Source organism: Lutra lutra, chromosome 1 (genome assembly GCF_902655055.1).
Source record: "Lutra lutra chromosome 1, mLutLut1.2, whole genome shotgun sequence".
Lineage (NCBI taxonomy): Eukaryota > Metazoa > Chordata > Mammalia > Carnivora > Mustelidae > Lutra > Lutra lutra.
Genome location: NC_062278.1, coordinates 12,516,586 through 12,536,886, shown reverse-complemented (window position 1 = coordinate 12,536,886; position 20,301 = coordinate 12,516,586). Strand labels below are relative to the sequence as shown.

The following is a 20,301-nucleotide window of genomic DNA, read 5'->3' as shown; positions in this document are numbered from 1 at the left end:
GTCATTTACATTCTGGTCATTCTCAGGTCACTGGAATATTTCTGGATAAATGGGTTTTCCTTGTAAAGGTGAAGGGGATGAGAATCTTAAGAGCAACTTCCCCTCGTCTTTCTGAAGACAGAGGAGAGCTCCTGTCACTCTTAGGGACTCTTTCCACATGAAATATCCATCTACATTTTAAAAAAAGGAAAACATAAAGCCTTTATCTAAACTATTCTAAGGTCTGCCCAATCCAACCAGGCCTTTCAAGATGATCTTTTTTTTTTTTAAAGATTTTATTTATTTATCTGACAGACAGAGATCACAAGCAGACAGAGAGGCAGGCAGAGAGAGAGAGGGAAGCAGGCTCCCTGCTGAGCAGAGAGCCCGATGTGGGACTCGATCCCAGGACCCTGAGATCATGACCTGAGCCGAAGGCAGCGGCTTAACCCACTGAGCCATCCAGGCACCCCTCAAGATGATCTTTGAGGAAAGTTATAGCCATGGCCATTGCTGTGGGAACTTCTGCTGGTACACAGAGTGGGGATTCATCAGGAGAGGATCTTGGAGTTAAACATAAGTTGTACCTTGGCCCCTCAACCATGTGACGCTAACAAGGATCCACTGAATGAATGAATGAATGAATGAATGAATGAATGAAATATTTTTTTAAAGGGATCCACAGAGCATTTCCAGGCCAAGCTAGGCTTTAAGGACTGATTTCTTTTTTTTTTTTTTTTTTTTTTTTTTTAATTTTTTTAAGATTTTATTTATTTATTTGACAGAGAGAGACACAGTGAGAGAGGGAACATGAGCAGGGGGAGAGAGGGAGAAGCAGGCTCCCCACTGAGCAGGGACCCCTGATGTGTGACTCAATCCCAGGACCCTGAGATCATGACCTGAGCTGAAAGCAGACACTAAACTGACTGAGCCACCCAGGCGCCAGTCAATACTCTATGTATTTTTAATTTTTTTTTTTTTAATTTTTTTATTTTTTCAGCATAACAGTATTCATTATTTTTGCACCACACCCAGTGCTCCATGCAATCTGTGCCCTCCACAATACCCACCACCTGGTGCCCCAACCTCCCACCCCCCACCCCTTCAAAATTCCCAGATCGTTTTTCAGAGTCCATAGTCTCTCATGGTTCACCTCCCCTTCCAATTTCCCTCAACTCCCCTCTCCATCTCCCCTTGTAAGGACTGATTTCTTAACAGTTTGCTCTTCTGCCGTCCTTCAGGGCAGTAAATATTGGCCTACACATATAAAGCTTGACCCAGAGCTCTGGCTAAGCCTATTAAGAAATAAAGCATTTTTGACTGATCCAGCATGATGCCGCGTTTGATTGAGAGAGAACCATGAACAGGAAGCTACACTGATACTCATTCTTTAAAAGGGATCTCATTTGAACCAGCCAAGAAACCAAGGTGTGGAGAAGCTAAGCACTGGAGTCTGAATGTTAGTTTGGATATTGGAGTCCCTCCAAAATTCGTAGGTTGAGATCCTAACCCCCAAAGATGATGCTATTAGGTGATTAGGTCATTGGGGTGGAGTCTTTATGAATGAGATTCCCTAATCCCATTAATGTCTTATAAAAGACGTGCCACAGAGTTCCCTAGCCCCTGTACCATGTGAGGACACGGCAAGATGGCCCTAGCTCTGAACCAGGAAGAGGGACCTGACTCATATACAATCATGCTGGTACCTTGATCTTGGGCTTTCCACCTTTAGAACTATGAGAAATGAATCTTCATTGTTTATAAGCTACCTGATCTGTGGTAGTTTGTTATAGCAGCTTGAATGGACTAAAACATTAAGTAATGTATTGACTCTGCCCAATGCAATAGAAAGAGTGTGTGTTCACTGGGACAGCACACTGGAAAGATTGGGAGAGGGTCATCTGTCATCTGCCTCTTGTTAAAGGTCAACCTTGGCAGCAGGCTCCTGCTCCATCCCAGCTCCTGCCTTTATTCAGGGAGATGTTTGTTCCAGAAGTCTCCCTCATTTCCAGCAACCTTCCCTTCCTCCCACCTCTCACACTCTCTTCCATGGCTGTCTCTTGGACATTTCCATTGTCTGCAGCTGCTCCACCTTGAAATCACTTGGGGCACAACGTCTCTTACCTCTCCAGCCTGCTGGGGTGGTTGCACCCAACCTCAGCTTGTTGGGTCTCAGAATACCTCTATTCCCTTGGGCCTCCCCAGTGCTCATTTCCTAGCTTGGAGCCCACACTCCAATATTGCAACCACCCTCCTGCTAACAGCCACTTTCCAATGTGTTCAACATCAACCTACAGTAAAAAATATAATTTACATATGACATAGGGCTCATCTACATATGTATTTACACACACAGATGCATACATGGGTCTCTCCTAGCTTTAACTCGATCATAGTTACTTAAAAATCTGATCCCAGACATCAGTTCTTATAACTTTAGCCCCGTGTCTCTTCTCATCTTTACCAAGATGTCGTAAGAGTTGTCTGTATAAACTGTGCTGTTTCCTAGGGCTGCTGTAACAGATCACCACACACTTGGTGGCTTAAAACAGCACAGATTTATTTTCTTACAGCTCTGGAAATCAGAGGTCTAAAATCAGGGTTCCCTTGCCTTTTCCATTTTCTGGAAACCACCTACATTCTTGGGCTCATGGCTGCGTCACTCCCACCTCTGGTTCCACTGCCACATCTTTTTATCAACTTTGACCTTTTTAGGAGGACCTTGGTGATTATATGGAGCCTTTCAGATCCTCCAGGATCACCTTCCCATTTCCAGATTTCTAACTTAATCACAACTTCAGAGTCCTTTTACAATGAAAAGAAACATGTTTCTAGGCTCTGGGGATGGGGATCTGGGGACATCGGTGGGGGGGCACTATTCTGTCTACCCCAAGAGCCATCTGGGATTTCCTCAATTTCCACTTACTTTTCAACCTTTTCCAACCTGGCTAGTGTCCCGACTCACCATCCCAAGTGTCTCTCAAAAGGTCCTTGACATCCTCTGTGTTGCTGAAAACCAGGGGTAGTTCTAATTTGTTCTTCTTTCTGACCTCTTAGCAGTTTCTGACGTTGTGGGCCAATCAGAATGAGGTGTAGGAAGCACCCTGAGGTGTGAGGGCAAGTGGCCCGTCTTCATGATGGCATCTTCCACCATTACTCTAGAGTACATCTGGCGTGGATGTGATCAGCTGTAGAACATACTCCCACCACTGCCCTTGACCGATCAATCCTCCATAGGCTGCACAGCGTCTAGACTTTTTTCATTGGTTAAAAAGCTTTGGTCAGATAACTGTAGGTAAAGGGTTTTTTCTAAACATTTTTATTTACCCACCAAAAAGTGCACCTATCACAAACATGTAGCTAGGTGAACTTTCACAAAGTAAAACATGTATCCACCCTTCAGATCGAAAAAAAGTTTTGCCAGCTCATCCTCCTGTCCCCTCCCTGTCACGAACCCCTCTCCTCCCAAAGGTAACACTTTTCTGGGGAAGCCTGGTGGTTTTAATTTTTTTCTTTTAAATAGACTTTGATTTGTCGAATAGTTTTAGGTGCATGACAAAATTGCATGGAAGATACAGAGAATTCCCAAATACCTGTAGTCCCTATGCAGGCACAGCCTCCCCCCTGCCCCCCTGCCCCCCTGCCCCACCCCTACTATCAACATTCCCCGTCAGAGTGGTAGATGTATTACAATGGATGAACCTGCACTGACACATTGTAACATGGACCAAAGTCCATAGTTTACCGTGGGTTCCCTCTTGGTGCTGTGTGTTCTATAGGTTTTGACAATGTGTCACGGCTTGTGTCCATCCCCAGAGTATTGTGCAGACTAGTTCTCTTGCCTTGAAATCCTCCGTGCTCCCCCTGCTCATCCCTCCCTTCCCCCAATCTTCTGATGACCCCTGTCCTTTTTTTTCACCATCTCCATAGTTTTGCCTTTTCCACGATGTCATGTTGCTGGACTCGTACAGTCTGTAGCCTTTTCAGACTGGCTTAATAATATGCATCGACATTTCCTCTGTGTCTTTCTGCAGATTCATAGCTACTTTTGTTTTAGTGCTGAATAATATTCCATTGTCTGGACAAACACGTAGGAACTGGACTGACTCTAGAGCATATTTTACTGGCGGGGTATCTTCTTTGTACCTCCTGGTGTTAGAACTGACACACTGGCAGAAGGGCCCAGAAGGCTTCCAGAGGCCATTCTCTGCAGTGAGCTTCTGCCTCCAGAACATCGCTCTCAGAACACCAGTATGGCGTGCAGTGGGGCTCAGGTCACTGCAATGCACTCAGTCATGTTTTGATGTAAATGACCCCGGGGAGATCAAGTTCTGTTCACAGGGGACAGACTGCATGACAAATAGAAGAAAAGCAATGGCCCAAACAGCACAGGTTTCTTTTCCACCCATGTAACAGATTGTGGAGAAAGCTCAGAGAATCTTGTCCCTGAATCTGGGACCCAGGCCCCTTCAGTCTTGTGCCTCTGACATCCCCACAGCCTTCTCATTTCCTTCATCTAGTTAGAGTAGCCCTTGGCCGGTTAGACAAGCCATGAAGCTGAAGTCGTGCTCCCAGGATTAATTTAACATCTTAGTCGGCGGGTCATCTGGCGTGGTCCTGGTGAACGATGTGGTAATGGATGGATGAGAAAGTTTTATTGATGAGTTTGAAGAGGTCCAGGGGTAGAGATACCAGCCTGGGGAGTTTTGGGGTGGGTGCTGGCCTGGAGCTGCATCAGGGTGACTCTGAGTTCCTGTTATGGCTCATAAAGGAGGCTGGAACTTTCACAACTCATGGTTTATCAAGGTCCTCCCGTGTGCCCTGCAGGAAGTTGCTGACCTGCCGTTGGACCACCTAGGGGTCTCTGCCCAGCCTCTCTCAGTGGCTGGTGGGGAGCACAGTGAGAGTGAGGACATCGTTCCAACCAGCAGGACCCTGACTTACAGCCCCAGGGCCTGATGTCAGTTTTGCTGCTTGAGCTAGGGTCCGCTTTTCCAAGGGAAACCAACTCAGGGAGGCTGATTCTTGGCCGCCTTCTTTCAAGTGTGGGAAGGAAAAAGGGAGTTGCAGTGAGAGACTTCGGGTCTGGGTTACATGTAAAGTGGGCACTCCCACTCTTTGTCTTCAAGTTGGCAAGTGTGACCATCCTATGGCAGATGTCACAGTCCCTTTCATTGTGACTTCCGGGCAAGGTCAGGGAGCTGCAGTGGGTGCCCTTTGCAGAAAACCATGGTCAGAGAGGATTTTGAAAGTTCGTCAGGGAGGACTTCAGCCCAGGCCGTCTGTGTGGGAATAGGGGAGTTCTGAAACTGCCTTCCTCTGCAACCCCTCCACCCCCTCAGAGGCCACGGGCTGCCAAAGCTGGCTCCCACACACCTCACCAGAAAGTCCCTGGCTCCCTTCCCAGCTGCCTTGCAACTGACCTCATGAGGTGTAAGAAGGAGGAAAGGAATCTACATTTCAGATGAACCTTCCTTCCTCCTTTCTGAGAAGTGGTCCAGGCCGCCCACACCTGCCAGGCCATGCACACAGCTCCTCAGAGCCCAAGGCTCTGTAGCTTGTCCAGCCTGCATGAGAAGTGGCCCGGGACCCTGGGATGAGGAGCTTGTGTTAGTTTTTTCAGGGCTGCTGTAACAAAGAACTGCAGGCTGGGATGGCTGAAAACAGCAGAAATTCACTCCCTGAGAGCTCTGGAGGCCAGGAGCCTCAGATAAAGGTGTGTCAGGGCCAGGCTGCCTCTGTAAGGTTCTACAGAAGAACGTTTCCTTGCCTTTTCCAGCTCATGGTGGCTGCTAGCAATCCTGGGGTTCCTTGGCTTTTAGATCACTCCAGTCTTTACACGGCTGTCTTCCCTCTGTCTCTTCTCTTCTTATAAGGACATCATCACACCTGTCAAGGACCAGCCTACTCCATTATGACCTCATCTTAACTAATCACAACTGCAAGGACCCTATTTCCAAATAAGGGGCACCTGAGGTTCCCAGTGAACATGAACTTGTGGTGGGACATTGTTCAACCGGTGACAGAGCCCCACCATCCACCCCTTCCCCTCCCTTCAGAGCAGGCCCTTAGCTCGTGCAGGGTGCCCTGCCTTGCTTTTCTTTCCAGGGCCCAGCAGTGGTCACCCCAAAATAAAATGGCATCCTGTCCTTCCAGGAAGGCACAGCCTAGCTAGAGGGAGATCAGAGAACCCAAATCTCTTCAGAGACAGGCATCTCCATGTCCAAGGGATACCCACTTGGGATTTTTTCCCAGCTGCATAGAAATGGTTCAGGATTTCTTGGCTCCTGGCCAATCCCAAAGGGAACGAGACTTCTGAGCCTTCCAACGGGCCATTCCAGACCCAAGGTTTACAACCCAGATGGGAAAATTGGCACCTTCTCCTTTAGCTTCACCTCGAGCCCATTTTGGGGTCTTCTCCATGGGAGCTGCTAAGGAAGCTCCGTCCCCCATCTTCCTGACTGACCAACCCCTTCTCTGGGGGGAGCTGAGGTCCTCCTCTTCAGAAAGCTGGGAAGAAGGGGTGAGTTCCTGGGCCTCTAGTAACCCAGCTGAATATTTTCCAGGTTATCTAACCAAACTCCTGCAAAACCACACCGCCTATGCCTGTGATGGGGACCATTTGAATCTACAGTGCCCTCGGCATTCTACGATAAGTGTCCAATCGGCATTTTATGGGCAAGATTATCAAATGTGTAGTGCCCAGCAGCCTGCCTCCCAGAGGGAAGACGTGGCCTGTGTGGCTCCCACCACACTGCAGGTACCGCCCTTTGTAGATGCTTTAAGATGATGAAACGGTTCTCTCTCCCTCCCTCTCTCCCTCCCTCCCTCTCCCCATCACTCTCTCTCTCTTTCTCTGTATATATGCTTGTGATTACATAGTTCACTCACAGCAAACCTGATCCGTGAAAACCTCAGTTCATACGAATCACCAATTTCACAGGTGAGCTATTTGCTTCTCAGAAGGATTCGTCACCAGGCAAGTCTAAATGGAATTCCTCCTTCCTGGAGAGCTCCCTTAACTAAGACACGTGCAGTATGAATTTATCCAGAGGCGTAGTCCCCACTGTGGTAAAGCCAAGTACAGTCAAGTTGGGCTTTGAACTCTGGGACCACCCTTCCCATCAATACCCCAGCAGAGAGGGGAAGGTGGGGATGCTTTAATGGGAACCACAGGTCCCCGTGGGGCTGACGGCCAAGGTCATGATCAACTTCTCAGAGAAGCACTGGAGGAAGGGAAACCTCAGTCACGGTCGTTCTTCACAAAATGGTCTTCTTCTCCAGTTGTAGATGAGGAAGTTATTCTGGTTTTAAGCTACTTTGGGCAGCCTCTGCTGATTTGTTCTTCTGTTGGAGAGTACCAGGAATTTGCAGAGAGCACCTAATCTATCTATCTTTCTTTCTTTCTTTCTTTCTTTCTTTCTTTCTTTCTTTCTTTCTTTCTTTCTTTCTTGTTGGCATTAAGGGAAGGATCTGGTATAGAAGGAGGCCAGAGCCAATATTTCAATGGGGATTTTAGATTCCTCCTGGCTCTTTGATTTTTTTCAGCCACAGGAAATGTGGGCGAAGATAAATTGTTGAGGAAGACTAAGGAATAATGGAATTAGCATAAGGCTGTGTAGCTTTCCCTAAGGCCCAAAGAGAAGCCCAAATAGTATGGTCATGTAAGGATTTTTTTATTTCTCCCACCACTTGTTGCTTCCATTCCAAGCATCTTAGTATCTGGGCAGTCATGTGGTTGGTAAAGGTACCTGCTGAGTAGCCAAAAGAATGTGTCTGAGTGACTTCCCTCTCAGAGGCCACGTGTTGTTTCCGGAGATGAAGTTACTTTCCTTGTGTCCCCAACCCCATTCCGTAGCCCTAGTGGCCTGTGCCCAGTCCTTACCCAACTTCCCTTCCCACCCAGCCCCGGCGCCCAGGCCATCTGCTGCTCTCCCGGGTGCATAAGATGAGCACTGGCCAGTGCCAATGGGACAGGAGTGCCTGTTCTGTGACGGAGCGACCTCCTGGCACCCTGAGCTCCCACGCACAGGCGCCACCCTCCCCGCCCAGCATGGGTGCCTGGCTCTGCCAGGCAGGCCCAAGGGAAGAGGATGTTTCCATAGCCAAGCAGACAAGTTAGCATTTGTGAACCCGGCTCTGATGTTGTGCAGAAGGTTTGTCTGCCAGAGGCGTCCCTGTGCGCTGCTCTTTCATCCAGAGATCAAGAGAGCCTCTATGTCGTGTCTTTTGACTGGGGCCTGGGAGCTGTGGCAAGGGGCTTCCTCTCCCTCGGAGGGAAGGTGCCCGATGTGGGAGACAACAGGTGTCAATGTCCACCCAGAAGCCCCTCAGCGGATCTGGCCCATGGCTGAGGGTCACCAGGAAGGTCCCCCCCATGTGGTTTTCAGCCGTGACACAGTTCGGGAACAGCCCTGCCTTGAGTCCCGCGCTGTGGCTGTGATACGTACATTGGAGCCCCCCAGGGGCTGAGTCATTTCATGATGACCCTCGGCCACGAGAACGTGTCCCGTCGTCTGAGGGTCCCTAGGGTTTCCCCTGGACGTGTTTCCTGATTTCATACACGTCTGCTGGACCCCTTGAGGGACTACCTGGTAGGGCCACGGAGCTGCGCCACGAGCTACTAAGAGAGCACGGTGACTCGGACAGCCTCGTGACTGCGCCAAATTCAGTCCAATGGGAATAAGTAAATTCTTGGGAAATGTTCACCGGACTTGGTGTCCTTTTAACAGACCCCGAGTGTAAGTCTTCTGTGACTGTTGTGGGCTCCATTTGGAAATGGAAGAGGGGCAGTGAGGTGCTAGGCTCCTCTGGGACCCCATGTAGGGTCCTCTGTGAGCTTCTTTGGACCAGGTTCATTCACAAAGGAGTGAGCTGCCCGGAAAAAAAATTGAAAGCAAGAGACAGTTGAGGGAAAATGTCTAAGCCCAATGCTCACCAGCAAAGCCTGAGCATTCCACAGAGAAAATCGCTCCAAAGGGAGCACATGGGTCCTGTGCCCTTGAGGTTGGCAAGGGTGGGAATCAGCTTTTCAGTTTTTATCAGTTGGCCCGTGTTTGGGTTGGGTCTCCAAGGCGTCCCCCAAACACTGAGTAGTTCTCTGTGGTCTGTGCTCAGCTGTTTTCTGCAGCTGGAGAGCTCTGGCTGTGATTCCTGACCCCCACAGCGCTCTCGCAGCCCTCCCGGGAGGGACCTCCGAAGCCCGTCTCACCCGCTCTCTGAGCTTCTCAGATCCTGCCCACGTTTCCTGGGGTCTCCACGATGTGGAACTTTTGCCAAAACCGTGCATAGCACTTCCAGCTGAGATAGATGGGGGGCCGGTGTTCCGATGGGGTCTGCCACGGGTGGGTCAGGTATCTTATTCTGGGAAAGACGGGGAGACCGGGAGCAGACCTGATCACACCCGTACGCGAGCTCTCGGCTTAGACCCAGCTCAGCGCAGCTCGAAGGTTCTTTGGGTGGACACCCAGGCCAGACAGACGGAGCCCAGAGCCGCCAGGGTGTTGGATCTCCCAGACATTGTGTGTGGTTTTCAAGCCTATCCGTTTTCTACCCCCTCATTTTAGAAGGTGCTGGACGAATGCCAGAACCAGCGGGCCTGCCACCTCCTGGTCAATAGCCGTGTTTTCGGACCTGACCTTTGTCCAGGAAGCAGTAAATACCTCCTGGTCTCCTTTAAATGCCAACCTAGTAAGTAACGTCTGAGGGGCACAGTGTGTTTCGGGTGTGGCTTCCCTGTTTCATTCACAGCCCTCACAGGGGATCTCTGCCAGAGGGTGTTAGTCCCGCTTAGAAACTTGTTAATAGAGATGTCCTACATGTTTTTGTAATAGTTTATGTGTATTTGGGTGTGTGTGTGTGTGTGTGTGTGTGCACCCATATACCCACGTGCATTCTTACAAACCCCTGAGTTTAAAGAATCCTTCCTGGTATGTAAACCCCAGTTGTATCCATGCTAAAGCTATCAGGGGTGGCAAGAGGCTGTAATTGCTTTCCCCCCAAACGAAGAGCCACTTAGGAAGCCCACCACCAGCTGCGGGGCTCCTTGCTCTCACAAGAGGGCACAGCTGCCCCCAGAGCCCCTGGTTCCAGATCTCTATGAACTCACCTCTTTGATTTCACTAAAGCAGGGGCTCCGTACCCAGTGTCTCTTCCTCGAGGAGAAAGAAAGTGGAAAGGTCTCTGGCTGGAGCAGCCTCCTCCACTCTGATTCTCGCCTTTCTCTCTCTGGTGACTTGTATCACCTGTAACGCAAGTTAGTTTTGTGATCAACCCATTGCCAGCCAAAAGGAACTGCTTTCTGGGGAGCAGGTCACACTCAGGGGCATGGCGGGTCAGCCCAAGAGAAGCCACAGGCAACGGCAATGTTAGAGGCTCCTAGGAATCCTCGAAAAAATGTGTTGAAAAGAAAGCAGTGTTATAGCAATAGCGTTTAACCAAAGAATTATATACATGGCCATCCCAACACATCGTTTTTGGGTTTTTGCCTTTTTTTCTCTGTGGGTTTCTGCCTCTGGAGCCCAGCAGCTTCCCATTGGCAGCCAGGGTGCCGGGGGTGGGTGAGGCTTCGGGTCACACGCGTGTCGTGTGTGGTCTCCAGTGCGCACTTGCAGAGAAAGCATGAGATCCTCTCAGCAAATATCCAGCTTTGCGTCTTTAACCCTTTCCTTGCTGGGGCCCGGATACCTCTGAACAGTCCCTCTGGCTCTTCCCCCATACTGGGTGTTCAAACGCACGTTCACGCTCACACACACATACACACCACCACACACTTATAGGGTATGCACAGTCGCTCGTACATACACAATAGCACGCCTGTGTATGCTGTCACATGCATAGACACTGTCGCACACATACTCATGATCACAAAGACCCAAAGCAGACCCCAACTTTGCACCCCGGCCGGGGTCTCCCCAGGAAGTCAGGAAGTCATGGCAACTCCTGCCTCACTCGGACACATCCCTTCTAGATCTCTGTGTTCTCAGTCATGTCCTTCACATAGCTAAGTCTCCAAAGCAGCCGTCCTTGTCCTCCTTCCGTGGTGGGGAAGACAACCCTCTTTTAAAGTGGCCCTTGTTCACAATGTCAAGGATTGGAGAATCCGGGTGGTGGGAATATGCCCGTCTATTGTGATATTCTCTCACATTTTTTATACGTTGGAAGTTTTTCGTAATCAAAAGGTCCTTTTAGAGGACCAGCCTCTAAAGGAGGTAAAAAGGCCCTTGTGAGATTGGCAGAACTTTGACTCTAAGTCAGTGCCGGACCACAGCCTTATTCCCGCACCGAGCAAGTAGGTCTGATCGCTGATTTTGTTTCAGCAAAACACTTATGGAGCCTCTGCTGTACACAGGTGTCACGCCAGCTGCTGGGCGTGAAGACAGCTCTTGGGTTTTGCAGAAGTTTCTTGGATGGGGTTCCGTGTGGGACAGCTCCCAACCTTCCTTCGTGTAGCACCATTTACTGCATCTTCACACAGCTGCTTCCTTGTTGTCCTTTAGGTTCTAGCAAACATCACCTTTCTCGGGAAAGACCAGACCTGTCCAAAAAACATCTCAGCGGGAGCCCTGCTGTCTTGGTACTGGGCAGGTCCATCTGGGGGAGTTGACCCCAGCAGGGGTGCAGAGAAGGCATTCCTGGCAGGTGATGGTGGGGCTGAGGACTGCGGGTTGAGGGGTGAGCATAGAAGGCGCGCTCCGTGCGGAAGCCTGTGGCCAGAAGGAGCAGGGCGGGAGCAAGCAGGAGCACCGGCCAGGGAGCCATTGCAGGATCCCCGGGGCCCTGATGGCCAAGGAAAGAGGTGGATTCTTTCTTTAAACAGGGAGGGTGTGTGGCTGGGGTTTTAAAATGGTCTCTGGTTGCCCTGTGTGGTAATAGATTAGAGGCAGAGCCCTTGTGTCTTTGTCTATTCGAGCTAGTGTAACAAAATGCTGTAAACTGGGAGGCTTATAATCAACAGAAGTTCATTTCTTGTTGTTCTGGGGGCTGTGAAGACCAAGATCGAGGTGCTGGCCGATTTGGTATCTGCCGAGGGCCCCTTTCCTCCACCAGTGGTTGTCTTTTTGCTCTAACTACCTTGGCAGAAGGGATGAGAACTCTCTCTGGGTCTCTCTCATGAAGGGCACTAATCCCCTCGTGACCTAAGCCCCTCCCAAAGGCCCCACCCCCTAACATCGTCAAGTTGGGCATTAGGATTTCAACCTGAGTTGAAAGGGGATGCAGCGGTTCAGACCAGCGGTTCGGCTTTGGGTAACGGAGACATCGGTGACCTGAGGTCCTGCAGGTTAGGAGGCGCCCCTGCCGCTGCTGTGAGTGGGGAAGGAGGAGGGGAGGGGCCCCCACATGGTCCAGACTCTTTTTCTGCCGCCCTCCTAGCCCGGAGGCCCTTTGTCTCCGGTGCCAGCCCGAGCGTGACACTAATTATTCGAAGGGGCACCCGGCTGCACCCAGGGCTACGGGGACCCAGCCCTCATCCCAAGTGCCAGCTAAGCGCATCTCTCCCCGGCCCTGCCTGTGGGCAGTGAAACCTGCCACCGTGGGAGCCTTTACGCCGGGGAGCTGGGCCAACACCGCCTACCGGGGCTGGCCTGTTGGCTGGTCTGGGAGCTGTTTTACAGGGACGCTGGCTCCGTGAATCAAATGTCAAGTGAGGATAATGCACTTCCCGCACGGGGGTAAGGAGTGTGTGAGTACAGTGCTGTGTAGACGAGAACTACAGTGCTGCTTGTAAGAGGCTTAGCCTGGGCTTGTCCTGCGGGTGCCCTCAGGGACCTGCGGCCGTCATTCCAGGGGGCAGATTAAAGTCGTCCTTGCTGAGGATGGGAGTAATTGGAAGGCAGTTAGACACCAGGTGTTGGGGGGCTGGGCTGGGGTCTGCCCCGGGTGCAGGCAAGAGCAGGACATACTGCCTGTAGAGAATTTAAAACACACACACACACACACATTAAAAGTGACTAAATCTCTGTGTGTTGAGAACATAACCATGCGTGACCATCCTAAGGAACATCAGTGATCGCACGTTCTCATCGCGGCAGGTGACGCTGCCCACCCCGCTTTGAAGAACCCTGCGGATATGCAGGTGCATATCTGTGTTATTAAGGACGACCCGCCCGGCCCCTGCTTGGCAGAATTGGGGGGGGGGTCTTGTTACTGTTGTCCTTGAAGAAGAGTCCTGGTGGTCCTTCTGCCCGGGCTCCTATCACTCTCCCTGTCCACACCCATGAGGAAGCTTCTGGAAGGCTCCCCACACCCTACCCCTGCCCCGCCCCACCTTGTCTAATTTGAGGCCATCGAGCACTCTCACCCAGCTCTAAAACAAATTCTCTTTCTCTACCCAAAGTAGCAATTTGTAGCCGTCTCATTGTTTTTAGGACCCAGAAGTGTCACTCTTAGGTGACAGTGAATTAGCACATTCCCAAGGAACCAAGTGACTCAACATCACACAAGCTAACCCCAAGCATGTAATGTGACACTCACAGGCCCCTCCATTCCAGGAGATGATTGGCCGTTAATCTGGGGACAGCATCACCGGACACCTTAGAATACAAGTGTTGTGTTGCTCTGGGTGAGTTTGGCCCACATGGAGACCTTTAATGAATGGGCCTTAGTACCTCCGAGAGGTGGTGGCTGAGAAGTACACATCATGATAAGCCTTGAAAAATCTCTTCTAATTTTTAAAAATTCTGAGAAAGGAAGGAAGGAAGGGAGAGAGGGAGGGAAGGAAAGGACAAAGGAGGAGGAGAAGGGAGGGAGGAAGGAAAAGAAAGGAAAAGAAAAGAAGCCAATCCTGTTGAAAAGGAAAGCTTCCAATTTGCTAGATTAGGCTTGGTTTTCATCCTTTTTGGCGAGCTCTGCCACTGGAAGGCATTCTTAACATTCTTCAGTATTCTCCTAGTCATATGGGGGCTTGGGCTTTCTTGGTGTGTCTACCCGTGCCCTCTGTTCTGCATCAAAGGCCATCGTTCATTCTGGGCCTTTGAAGTAAGGCAGTATTTTGGTGTTGGTGGGATTTAGCATTTACTCGCCAAAAACACTGAAAACTTCACCCCAGTGCGGATGTGACTCACCAAAATCAAACCCTCCGATGTCAGGGTCAGACTCAGTGTCCTTTCTGTTTAGCAAAAGAAAACAAAGCTTTTCTTGGCATTAGGTTTAAACTGTTGTGTGAAAATTCCAGTGATCGGGTGAAGGGCATTCTAGACATTGCTTTGTCACAACTTAGATTTTCCCTCCTCTGTTCGTTCCTCGTGTGTTCAACCACAGGCATCTGCAACCCGGTTTCTGTTTCATGCCTTCCGTTAATCTTGAGTGTTCCATCATCACAGATTAAGGGACTGCGCCAAAATTTATCAGCTGATGGTATACTGAGATCCTGAATTTCCAATCTCAATCTGAAGTGAGATTTCCTCACTGTTCTTCTCCTCTTGGTGTAGAAAGGCACGGGAATTCACACGTTACAGAAAAAGGTAGACTTTACATTTGGGGAATATTTTCTTTCTTTTCGTTTTAAGTTTGGGGCTTGAGCATCAGCGATGCCAGGATATGGAAGTCCCATGGCCAGGCCACCGTTGCCCTAGTGTTTACCCCTCCTGACTTCCTGGAAGGCTTCTTGGGGGGTGCTTTCAAATTGGTTTGATTACAAGGCATAGTAAGGAAAAATTTTACATTTTGGCCCAGCACAACACACACACACAACTCAAAAGATTTTTTTTTTAATTATAAAATAGTGTTATTCCTTGTTTGCATGATGCACTTTGATGCTTTCTAAACTCTTCTTTTTTTTTTTAAATTGCAGGTCACAAATGACTAAACTGATTTTCTGAATAGAATAGACTAGAATAGGCCTCAAATCACAGTTTGAAAAACTTTTGCTTGAGGTGTATGAGGGATCTGGGTGGGAATGGCCTGCACCTTCCATCCATAAACATGAGTGAGTCAGAGAAATGAAAGAGGGGGTTGGGGAGTGGTCATGGGGGGTGGTCATGGGGGATAGTCTTTGGGGGTGGCCATGGTGGTGGTGGTCATCGGGGTCGTCATGGGGAATGGTCATAGGGGTGGGAATGGAAAATGGCCATGGAGGGTGGTCATGGAAGAAGGTCATCAGGGTGGTCATGGGGTGTGGTCTTTGGGGGGTGGTCACAGTGGTAGTGGTCATGGGAGTGATCATGGGGGATGGTCATGGAGATGGTCATGGGGGGTGGCCATGGGGAATGGCCATAGGAGGGGTAGTAAAGGGAGGGATAGTCGTGGGAGAGTAGATATGGGGGGTGCTATTTTTCTTTCTTCTTGACACTTTCTTCCTCCCCATCCCAGACAGTCCATGGCAGCCTGAGTAGCTCCTATGATTTAGCTCCTGTTGGCTTGTTTGGCTGAAAAATGTTCCCATTTGCTCTGCAGTTGCCATTTCAAAGTAGAAAAATCTAGGAGTAATACAGGATCTTTTTTTTTTTTTTTCCTTACAAAATGTTGGGAAGGTGGGGAGAGGAGAACCACACATGCAAACAAATGACCATAGTCTCCTTTGTGTTTTGCTTTGTTTTGATTTTGCAAAGTTTAAGGTAAGTGGCAGACTAGGAAAAGATACTTGTAACACCTAATAGAGGAAAGTTAGCATCCAGAACATACGAATCACTGCTACAGTGTCTAAAAATCCAAAACACAACACACCAAGGATATGAAGAGGGGGTTCCCAAGAGAGTTGTTCTGAAGATTAGATTCACTGATACATTTAAAGATCTTAGAACAGGGCTTAATCCAGAGGATGAGCTCAGTAAATAGTAGCTTTTGTAATTTTTGAAATATCTTTATTGAAGTACGATTTACGTAGCATAAATTTCTGATTTATGCTACTGATTGTAAGTGTGCCATTCAGTGATTTTCAGCAAATGGGCTGAGTCATGCCACCAACACCACTGTCCAGCTGTAGAACATTTCCATCATCTCAAAAATGTCCTGTGTTCATTGTTGTCATTTCCCTTTGATCCCAAACCTCAGCCCCAATAGAACCACTCACCTACATTCTGTCTCTATGGCTTGCCTTTCCTGGAGATCTCAACAAAATAGAATCATACGATACCTGATCCTTTGTGTCTGGAGTGTTAACGATGATTGCTTTTAAAAATCAAATCATTATGAAACAAGGTTATTAATGGAATGCTTTCCAGTATGTTCTTTAAAAAAAAAATCAACTATATTTTCATCAGCAGTGCATGTACAATGTGAATGCTGTGTGACATTGCGAAGGGAAATGTTACTATGGTCAGTGAATTACACACAGACCTTACCCTAAATTCTTTGGGAACAAACCTGGTGCGGGTTGTCATAAGGTAGCACAGACCACAGCAGCCGAGCATCATTGCTCCTGGATCACCAGACTGGGGGCAGGAAAAAGGGACTCTTCACAAGACACATGCTCTGTTCTTTCCCTTTCCTAGCCAAGGAAATCATTTGCTTTTACATCCTCTCTCTTTTTATATATGGAAATGGGGGTGCTAGGATGTTAGGAAATCTGGCGGTGAGTTTTAATTGGGCTCTCTCCAGAAGTTTAATCTGCAATCAGGTAATTCCTGATCTTTACCCATGTGGGTCCAAGTCAACATTTGAGGAAAGGCTCCCTTCAGTTAAGGAATGTGTGACCTCAAGTGGAGAGGGAGAGAGAGAGACATCCGTTATGGCCAAACCGAGCCCAAGGAGGCCAGTGAGCCCTGTCTTCCCCTATACTTGGCCCCTGTCTCCTCTGCCTTCCTCTTTCTGTCATTCCCACCTCTTCCTGCAGAGGGCTCTTATTCCAGGGTCAGACCCCACCACCGGTGGGGCTGTTCCCACTGTCCTTCCCAGGAAGCAGCTCCAGGGGGTGGATGAGTGGCCAGGGGTTGGGCAGAGCTCCCTGATTCCTCCTGAGGAAAGCTGATGGTGCCGCTGATTTTTGTTTCTGCTTCAGATGAATTAAAAAACAAAACCGTATGTGAAGACCAAGAGCTGAAACTGCACTGTCACCCTTCCAAGTTTCTCAACATCTACTCGGCGAGCTACGGCAGGAGGACCCAGGAGAGGGACACCTGCGCCTCAGAAGTTGAGCGGCTCCCCCCCTTTGGTATGTGGCTTCATGGGGCTATCTGATTTGGTGCCAAGGGGATTGGGACTCTGGATTAGAGGGAAAGTCAAGGGCAGGGGGGAAACACCCCCAGGGTACCACCTCCTTCTGCCCCACGTTCCCAAATTTGTTCATTGTTTAGTTGTTTCACATCAAGTAGTTATTGAGCACCAACTGTATGCAGGATCCTGTTCTATGGGTGGAGGAGTCGTCAGTGACCAACACAGGGTCTTCATGGAACTTCATGGAATTTCCAGCTGTGCAGAAAGTGGTCGTGAGAGAATGAACAAATGAAAGGAGTTTACTCATTGTATTTCAGGTGCACACAAGTGCTAAGGGGTAAAGCACACTGTGGAAGGGAAATAGGGGAGGCTGGGGTGTGCTTCAGAGAGGCCTGGCATTGCAGGGTCACTGGCATGCTGAGCAGAGACTTAAAGGAGGAGACCTGCGGATACCTGGGGATGGTGTTTGGGTAGAGAGAAGAGCCTGGACCATAACTGGTTGTGTAGGGTTGAGGCAAGCTCAGGGAGTCATTCTTCTTAGGGGTCTGCAGTCTAGAGCCGAGAGGTGATGGCCGGGATGTGGGGCTAGAAGCTGCCCCCATCGAAGTCACCTGATATTATGATTAGTCAGGGCTTCCCAGAGAAACAGAACCAACAGGACAGACATGCATATATTTGGAAAGATTGATGCTAAGGAATTGGCTTACATAGTGGTGGTGCTTGGCAGATCCGAAACCTGTATGGTGGGTTGGCAGTCTGGGAACCCAGGTAAGACTTGGTGTTCAGTCTTGAGTCTGAATTCTGCGGAATGGCAGGCTGGAAGCAGGCAGATTTTCTGTGCTGCAGCCTGGAGGGAAATCCATTTTTCAGAAAACCTGTCTTTGCCCTTCAGGCCTTCAACTGATTGGTTGAGGCCCACCCCCATCAGGAAGAGTAATCTGCTTTACTCAGAGTCTACTTTGCATGTGAAATGTTAGCTTTAAAATATCTTCATGACCACATCTAGACTGGTGATTCATCATAGCATTGCTGAGTTGAGACATAAAATTAACCATTATATACCCCAGTCTCCAGCAGAGAAGCCGTCCGATCTCTACCCTCCATATTACCCAAGAGAATGGGCCCCAAGGGGACATAGCACAGAGAGCTGCACTTGATTCACCAAAATCTAAAATGAGCTCCAAGGAGGACACATGATGTGATGAGCACTGGGTGTTATATGCAACTAATAAGTCATTAAACACGACCCCCAAAACTAATGATGTCCTATACGTTGGCCAATTGAATTTAAATTAAAAAAAATAATAAAAAATGAAAATAAAATGAGCTCCAAAATGTACTAAACTGCTACACTCACATGTGAAATTAAACATTAATTTTAAAAAGAAATTCGTATAAAACCAATATCTCAGATCTGGGAAAAAAAAAAAAAAAAAGAACATAAAGTGACTGACTGTCCAGACAAACTCTCAGGCAAGACTAGAGAGAGAACAAAAACCAGTTCAAGAGGAACATGTGACCCCACCCCCTGCCAAGGCCCCCAGCCCAGTGTTCTGGGAAGAAAGGCCCCTCAGCGGCTGATGGCAGAGCGTCCTCTAAGGGCAAAGACAGCCCGAAGTGGGCATCTGGCTGCACTTGATTAGCTCTGGGCAGAGGACTCCTGTGTAACGGGCTTGGCTGCCAAATGGGGCAGTGAGGTCCTTGTGGGTGTGGCTTCCCATTGTACATCCTGGCACCACCCCATGCCCCACACCCTGGTGAATGACCTGGGAGTTCCTGACACTCCAGTGTCCCTCGCATGTAACCCTTGCGTGTTTTCAGAACATCTTCACCCACTCCTGCCTTGGTCCCACTGCTGCCTTAGCTCAGGAACCACTGCCTGGTCATCGCAGTCTCCCTGCTCCCCGGCTGGCCTTCCCCTCACCCCCAGGTGGCCAGAGGCATCCGTCTGAAAGGCCAGTGTGATCCCTGCTCTTCCAAACATCCTGCAAGGACACTTCTTTTGATCTGGTCTCCTCGGCTGGGTAAGGGGCCCTTGGTGATCTGACCTATTTCTGCAAAAAAAGGGGCTCTCCTTCTTGATACTGGGGTGGGGTACCCCATTTCTCAGGCTTGTGAAATCTAACTGAGCCACATGTGTTTGGGGAGGCGGCAGTAAGCTCCATCTGTTTCAGTTGTTGTTTTGAGCAGAAGTCGGTCCGCGAAGCAGACGGACAGGTACGCAGGCTGATTTATGTACTGTGGGTCGCGCTGCCTTAGGTTCCTGGGAAGCTGGGAGTGGGGCTGAAAGGGAAACGTAACCAGCCAAAGAAAATGTTAGTAGGCATCAGGGCTAAAGCACAGGTTTCTATAGAGACTTCGAGGAATCCTTCGGTCAGCCAGCTGTGCTCATGCCACAAATAACCCTTGTGGACGCGGAAAGGTCTCTGAATGGAGACCATGCCCCTTGCTCAGGGGTTCAGTTTGAAAAGTCTTGAGCCCCAGCAAAGTCTCCCGGCAGAAACAACCTGCTCATCCGCCCCCATCCCCTCGCATCCCTCACGGTCAAGGGCTCCCGTCCCTCGCCGGTGGACTACACGTAAGGTTGAGGGGCAGGCTGTTCTCCGCATTCAGGAACCACTGCGTCCTGCCTCTGTGCTCTGCAGGGGAGAGGCTTGCAGGGAAGAGGAGAGGCCCTTGGGAGGGCTCCTCATCCTCAGTTCACCGCCAGCCTCACGCGGAGGCCTGGACTGTGCCCACCTTCCAGGTCAACATCAAGGCCAGACCCTTGCGCGTGTGCGTACAGACCATTGGCTGCCCGTGCTGACGTATCTCCCCATCTCGCCGAGTGCTGAAAACTCATTCCCTCCTTGGCCCAAGGGAGACTCTACGTAAGGTTTTAACCTGCACTGAGCGTGTTCTCCCCACCGAGCCGTCCCTTTCATCCCCCTTGTGTAAACACACTTTACCATTACCCACCTTTGCCCACCCGCCTCCTGCTGACTCGCCCGCACTGAGTACCTCTCACCCGCTCTGCTCCCCGCTTCTGCACATCTCTAACCTGGACCACCCAGACCACCTCCGGACTGGCCTCTCGGCCTCCCTTCTCCCCGATTCCCTCCCTCACTCCCTTCCTCACTTAGCAGACGGAGAGAGATTATTAAAATAAATCAGATCATAATACCTGCCCACCGTAATTAGAATCCATCCATTCTCCCACCTGTGGGTGCGTCCTCCCTTCCCTTACAAACC

The 20,301-nt window shown here is 49.6% G+C and overlaps 1 protein-coding gene across 3 annotated transcripts in view; it reads left to right on the top strand.

Annotated features, from left to right (window-relative positions):
- EVA1C (eva-1 homolog C) overlaps positions 1-20,301 on the top strand; it is a 70,391-nt gene that overhangs the window by 27,360 nt on the left and 22,730 nt on the right. For 2 of the 3 annotated variants that reach the window (XM_047720992.1, XM_047720985.1), the window contains exons 2-4: positions 6,546-6,739; positions 9,546-9,669; positions 16,916-17,068. In XM_047720992.1, the coding sequence (XP_047576948.1) occupies positions 6,546-6,739; positions 9,546-9,669; positions 16,916-17,068 (471 nt within the window). The remainder of the gene's footprint in view (positions 1-6,545; positions 6,740-9,545; positions 9,670-16,915; positions 17,069-20,301) is intronic. The other variant, XM_047721001.1, reaches the window with a different exon arrangement.